The 7,227-nt window shown below is 44.0% G+C and overlaps 1 protein-coding gene across 1 annotated transcript in view; it reads right to left on the bottom strand.

Moving 5' to 3' along the window:
* LOC128729040 (rho GTPase-activating protein 190) overlaps positions 1-2,274 on the bottom strand; it is a 63,317-nt gene extending 61,043 nt beyond the window's left edge. Inside the window, exon 1 of the mRNA XM_053822687.1 lies at positions 2,177-2,274. Within this exon, the coding sequence (XP_053678662.1) occupies positions 2,177-2,274 (98 nt within the window). The remainder of the gene's footprint in view (positions 1-2,176) is intronic.
* Between the last annotated feature and the right edge of the window lie 4,953 nt (positions 2,275-7,227).

The following is a 7,227-nucleotide window of genomic DNA, read 5'->3' as shown; positions in this document are numbered from 1 at the left end:
GGGCAGCGCCGATACGGCGATTTTCTGCGAAAATCCCTCAAATGGTGGCGTAAGCTTTTCTTTTGGGGCATGGAAATTTCCTTGGTCAATTCATACCTTTTATATAAACAAGAAAAGGACAAAAGAGGGGATAAGCCAGTGAGCCATCTGCGATTCCGAAAGACACTCGTCGAACAATTGAGAGGCTCATATCGCCAGCAACGGGAGCAAGCATCTACGTCGCATTCCGACGAAATCCGACTAAATGGGAAGCTTCACATAGTACTAAAAGGGGCAAAAAGGGACTGCAAAGTTTGTTCCGATCGTAGCACGCCTGGAGGAAGGCGGGAAATTTCATATTACTGTGATACGTGTCCAGGCAAGCCTAGGATGCATCTTGGCTATTGTTTTTCTAAATATCACACCAAAACTAATTACAGAGTGTAATACTTATCAAAGTTTGTTGTTTTCGGCATCTAAATGAATAAACTAGTGAAATTTTATTACTTGTATACGCTTGTTTGTTTATAAATGTCTTTAAAGTACCTGTAAAATGTTGACCTAATTTGGCCGAAATCGTCTCGAGTTGCTGGTTCGCGCAAGCGAAAAAGGCCTCGAGTGCAAAGGGTTAAAATTGTGCACAGCATATGAGCCGGAGGTCGATAGCGCAAGGCCATCTATCGGGGCGAACCCCCTTTTATCCTTAAAACAACTTAAAACTATGAAAATACCTACAACTAAAGTCTTAAACCTAGCTACATACTACTCAAAAATCACCTTAAAAAAGATCCCGGATCAACGCAGAGGTTGAGTTCCGGGAGGTGAGTTGGAGACGCACGAATTTGGCATCAATGCGCTCACCTATCAAAGTGATCCCTGCATCTAGATGCAGGTCCCTGGTGGGGTATCTAGTAGGCAAATTGAGAGTCATTTTCAGAAACTTGTTCTGGATTATCTGCACATCAGCACCGGCAAGATGACTTGCCGGTAGATAATAAGCTTATTATCTCTCGAAAGTCCCGAGCGGCGCTTGATGAGTGAATACAAAATCATCAAGAGGCCAAATGTTTTGGAAGTAAGATGATCTACATGCTTCTTAAAACATCCATTGATCAAAACCCCAAGGTAGCGCATATCAGTGGACCAAGGGATTTCGCAATTTTGCAGGGTGATAGGCTCAACCTTATGCACGATGGAAGCCATAAGCATCCGACGCTATTCATGCTGCAGCTGATGAGCTGTAGAGTGTCCTCTTCTGAAACCAAACTGTACATCCGTCAACGTATTGTTATGGGTGCAGTGGGCTTCCATCCGAGTGTAAATGACCCTCTCAAAAATCTTGCTTATGGCAGGCAAGAGGGAGATCGGACGGTTGCTCGAAACTAGGGAAGGATTCCTTCCCTAGTTTCCGTATTGGAACGAATTTTACAAGTTTCCATTTCCCAGTTCCAGGCATCTGTTAAAGATGCTGGTAAAAAAGCTCATAGCTCCATGGCCAACATGTTTTAACATCACGATAAAAATGTTTTCAGACCCAGAAGCTTTAAATCCGACACTGTACTTTATGAGTGCCTGGACCTCACCTAAGGAGGTCAGTGTCTGGAAGAAAACAAGAAGCTGATGCTAGCTCACGGATGCTGTTGCTAACAACGGCGTCGTATGGACTAGGCATCGTGTCGCTCACTCAATGAGAGTGAACAAAATGTTCAGCGAATAGCTGAACCTTTTCAATAGGGGTGACGCTCCTATTTTGTGCTACACCTAAGGGTGGAATAGGCGTAAACCTATTCTTCAGCACTTTAGCTACTCGCCATAAAGGGCGAGAGTTTTTGTGCATGGAACTGGTTTCATGCGAAAAGTGATCGTTCCTAGTTTGGTTGATCCTGTCGCTAACTACCTTACCTAGGCGCCTAAACGCCTGGTATTGCGCCCTATCTCCTGATCGCTGGAAACGACGGCTCATAGAGTTTTGCACCTTTACGAGCCGTTTCGTTTCCACGTCTATTTCTACTAGCCTGGCTCATATAGCTACCCTGGGTACCGAGCTATTCTCGGCTACCCTTAAGCCACTTACGAAGCTAGTAATGGCTGCGTCGATGTCCTCCATCGTCGTAAGGAGTGCTCCGTAAGGGTGGGTCGAAGTTGTCACTGACGATCCGCTTGAAGTTACTCCAGGTGGCCGCACGGTCTCTGCTACCTCCTGGCTTGCGTCGCGAAGTCCAGAATGTCCATGACCACTGGCATGTGGTCCGAAGGTAGTGCCGTCAGAGTGACTAGTGTCTCGATGATGTCCATGTTCCAAAGAAAGATGTCCACGGTGGAGTAGCTTTTTCCTCTCATGAATGAGGGTTGGATCGGGTGCAGAACTGTGTAGAAGCCTGCTTGCGCATCTTCAAACAGTAGCATCTTGTTCTTGTTGGCTACGGCGTTGCCCCAGGTCTGGTGTCTCGCGTTGAAGTCTCCAGCAACAATGAAACGTCCCGCAGCGCGTGTCGTCTGACTGCTCTAGCCAATATTGGGAAGCGGTTGCTAGGATATCCACAACAAGTCGGTAGCTGACTTCATTTTCAGGAAATTTGACGTGCACAAGCAAAATTGCACCTTGCATTTATGGTGACGGCATGTGTTTTTACATGGAAAAAAGTACAATTTAACGATAGAACATAATTGAAGCAGTTGACAGAGTGAAATGGTTGAAGATATTCGTGCGAGCGATTTTCAAATGGGAGCGCAAATTTGTGTTCATGCTCATGATCCGCTTAGCTCTTCTTGCATTTTCAACGTTTCCTGTCCATATGATCTCCACAAAAACAAGCGCATTCCAGGAACCTGTTACGACTTCAAGCGGGATTATTATAGAGTGTTACATAAGTGTAAATTGCACACACACACATTACATTCTAATTATTTTCAAGCTATACAACAAACCATGCCAGATAATAATCGACGTTATTGTAATTCCATTGCGGGCCTGATTCAAAGATCTCGCGGGCCAGATCCGGTCCTCTCTGGTCTGGAGTATTAAAGGGCCTTGCGTATTTTTCTTTCACCATCACTTGGTTTTTGTAAAGTATATTTGCCAGTCGTTTAATGTAAGGAGATATGAATGATTTTAATCACTGAATAGAGTAACGAATTCTTCTTAAACTTTACTGTCAATACTACTCACATACTCGTTCACAATTGACCACGTCGTAATGACATGGCTTTGCTTAGCAAACGCTTTCATGGCTTTTATTTACTCGTAGCTGGATAGTTAGTCCTGCGTACGGGTGAAGGGAGGGGGGGGGAAGGGAGGCTCAGACGATATTCGATACGATACTCAGACGATATTCCATAATCCAGAGCAAGAAATTAATCCAGAAATTACTCTATTGACCTTTCCATGCATGAGAAAAAGGTATTAGCATAGTGATTTCCAAAAATGACATACTTGCTGATTAATCCGATTTCATTCGGGTCGACATTTTTAAAGGCAGTATTGTAGGGCATTTTTTTAACGCTCTTGTTATAAAAACTATGATGTGTCTTTTCGCCTATCTTTTATTTTCTTTCTATTCGATCTTCTTAATTAATGTTTAGCTTCGTCTTTGAAGGTTTACTATTTCGTTTAATTCATCTTTCTCTGTAGCTTTGAAAACTCGTTATACAATTGGCTAGACAATGCGTTTTCAAACTATCCTGAACTCTTTTTTCAACAAATCTGCCTTAACCTTAGCTCAAACCTTAACTATAAAGTTAATCTATGTGTCGTTTGCACTGTTCGGTCGCTTCATTAGACGCTCCTTTTTATCTTTCGTTTCTTTATGTTATATTATGTGTTTGTGGACAGTGTTTTCAACGGCTTATCGTGTTTTAAGTGCTTTCTCCCGCTGACCTACGTTCAAGGACTTTTACGACGTGTGTTGTCATCGCTTTTTTGGTGTTGTCCGCTTTACCCCAATTAGCGTCGGTTCGCGCTTCTCTGTTTATCACGATGGCCTCCGTGTGTCGAGTTTTTGCTACCCAAGACTACCAATCTTAAGCTACCCAAGATTTCCTCAAACAATCTGGCTCGGAGGGAGAATCTTGTATGGTTTTGTAACTTTTGCCGGGCTTCCTTAGTTTGCGAGTCAACTATTCTCAATGAACTTAAACGTCTCATCACTGAGATGAAAAGTGAGCTTCTCACTGAGATAAACGGCTCCGATTAGAATGCACTGAGACTACCAATTCTAAGTCGGTTACGCAGATCCTCACTACTACTCCCGGCGACACGATGCTCTCAGACTTTCACTCGGCAGCTAACACTACTACAGGTGAACTTTCCGATACTTCTCGAATTGATGGGCTTAATTCGTCGCGCGGGTGGTTTGCCATTGGATAATCCTGAATTACTCTCCGAACATACATGCAACGAACTGAACACGCATTCCCTCATTCCTCCCTGCTCTTCTCATCGACCGCAACGACCGCTTCTTGCCAGGACCTCCAACGAGATTCTGTCGAGCGAAGACCTTTTCGAGCCGGTCACTGAACCACGGGCCTGGCTATTCGTTACACTTGTATCTCCGAGTTGCACTGAAGAGCAGATGTGCACTTTTGTTTCATCACGGATCAATTCCTCCGATTGTGTTGCTCCCGAATTTATCCTCGCGGCCGCGACCGAAATAGTTTGCTATTCATTTCGTTTAAAGTGAGCCTGCCGCGATCACTTCGACAGGAGGCTCTATCACCAACTTTTTTCTCTCCGGATCCATTTCACACTCATTTACGAATCTCGCAACTCAACGACTAACAGCCACGTTAGCTTCGTCGGTGCACTCTAGTCCACTCAGCAGGTCTCCCCTCACTGAGTTCCGCTCTAGTCTTGAAGTAAGTAACGGATTAAACGGCTTGAAACACCTTTCATTGTATTACCAAAATGTGCGTGGTTTGCATTCGAAAACCTCTGAGTTTTTCTTGTGCTCAACCTGTGCTGACTATGACATTATTATTCTGACTGAAACATGGTTAGATGACACTATTGCTTCACCGCTGCATTTCGATGTCAGCCAATACTCCGTTTTCCGTACTGATCGGTCTGCCTCGAACAGCAACACATCACAGTGCCTTCGAGGTTTGACTCCATCCGTTGCTCTGATCCGACACCACTCACGGAGTGCCTCTGGATGCGCGTGAAAGCTCTTCATCAACATATAATAATCGGCGCTGTCTACATGCCTCCGGATCGTTCAAATGACCTGGCAACAATTTAGTTCTTCTGCTCCGAGCTTCACCAAGTAAGAGAAAAATCGTCTCTCGTTCCGTTTGTCCTCATGGGTGACTTCAATCAACCTAACCTACGCTGGACTCTTACTCCTGACCCGTTTTCTACTCTGGACTGCACTAGCTCACGGTTTTTTCCTGCCTGCACTATGCTGTTCGACGAATTGCAGTTCTCCGGATTGACGCAGCTAAACTCGTCTGTGAATGGGCATGGCACCTTGTTGGATCTAATTTTCGCGTGCGATCTGTTCATCGATTGCTCGGTATCAGTTGAGAGTACCTTGAATCAGCTAAGCGAGCTTGATAATTATCATCCCTTTTTGGATCTTAAGGCTGTTTTGCCAAATGCATCTGGTAATTGTACTCGAGCATCTGCCTCTGCTTTGCCGCAACGCCGTTGGAACTTCCGTAGTGCTGATTTTGCTGGCCTAAACTCGGCTTTGTTGAATGACGGCTGCAATGGAATCAAGTCTGATGCAGAACTCAACGTGAATGTTGATTTCTTTACCTATACTATTGTGGAACTCTTCGATTAGTTTGTTCCTAAGTTTCGTGCTCCAAAGTATCCTCTCCGGGCGAACACTACTCTTCGTTGATTAAAAAGCTACAAATCAACTTTCTACCAAAGATTCCGTCGGAACAACTGTGAACGGAACCGTTTACCTTTTCTTGAGGCAGCTCAATTTTGCAAAAATTGAGAAAAGACTAGCATGTAAACTGTATATTTCTACCCTTGAAGATGGATTTAGAAAAAATCTCAAATCATTTTGGAAGTATATTAAAAACAAACGAGGAATAGGCAGTTGGGGTAAAGGTGATTTTTCTATGAGCTTTAATGGCACTGTGGTCTCCGGTGAGCACAATATCTGTGATGTATTCGCAGCTCACTTTGCATCAATGTACTTAAATGGTAGCCTGAACCAAAACAATCTTGTTTCTGTCCTGGAGTCCATTTGCGAAGAAGTTTTCTTGTTCATACAGTCCATACACGCGTTTGGGCCTGACTACATTCCCAGTGCGGTTATCATAAACTGCAAGGAAGCTCTGATTCCAGTCTTGACGTCGCTATTCAACAAATCCTTGCTGTTGGAATGTTTCCTCCACCGATGGAAATCGTCATGGATGTTTCCGGTATATAAATAAGGGGACCAAAGTTTGCTTTCAAATTACTGCGGCATCTCTATGCTATGCTCCTGTAGCAAATTGTTCGAGCTCCTGGTTGCGAGACACTTCATGCATGGATTCAAGCACTCTTAATGTATTGACCAACATGAATTCATGATAAACCGCTCGATTGAGACTAATTTAGTAAGCTTTTTGAGCCACTGCTACGCCTTCTTGGACAAAGGCATGTAGTTTGACGCCATTTACACCGACTTTCATTCAGCTTTTGACTCGGTCAACCACGTTCTACTCCTAGCCAAGATGACTAAATATGGAGTAAACGTTGAGCTGGTGCGGTGGCTCAAGAGCTTTCTGACCGATAGACGCATTTTGGTCAATATCGGTGATGCTTTCTCGTCTCCATTCACGAACGCATCTGGAGTACCACAGGGCTGCATATTATTTCCGGTATTCATCAATGACGTCATGTAAAAGATTCCTGTCGCTTTAAAGCTGCTGTATGCTGATGACTTGAAAATTTTCCCGCATGTGAAAGGACCCGACGACTGCCAAAGGTTGCAACAGTGTCTTGACCGGCTCTAATTGTGTTGCGTGACAAACTGTTAATCTATTAATGTCAACAAGTGTTGTGTTGTATCTTTTTCAAGGAAAAAGTCTTGTGTCACGTATAATTACTTTCTGTCAGGGTCCTCACTTCCTCGTGCTGTCCAAGTTAGAGATCTCGGTGTTTTACTTGCCCAGAAGTTAGTTTTAACGAACCACTTCGACTTTATTGTCTCAAAAGCTCTTCGTTCTCTAGGTTTCATATTGAGATTCTCCAAAGAGCTCTCAAATAACCCTCTTACTGTCAAATCCTACCTGCACTCTCGTGAGAAC

Source organism: Anopheles nili, chromosome X, assembly GCF_943737925.1.
Source record: "Anopheles nili chromosome X, idAnoNiliSN_F5_01, whole genome shotgun sequence".
NCBI lineage: Eukaryota > Metazoa > Arthropoda > Insecta > Diptera > Culicidae > Anopheles > Anopheles nili.
The sequence above is the reverse complement of the archived record's forward strand: the minus strand, read 5'-3'. Positions and strand labels throughout refer to the sequence as shown.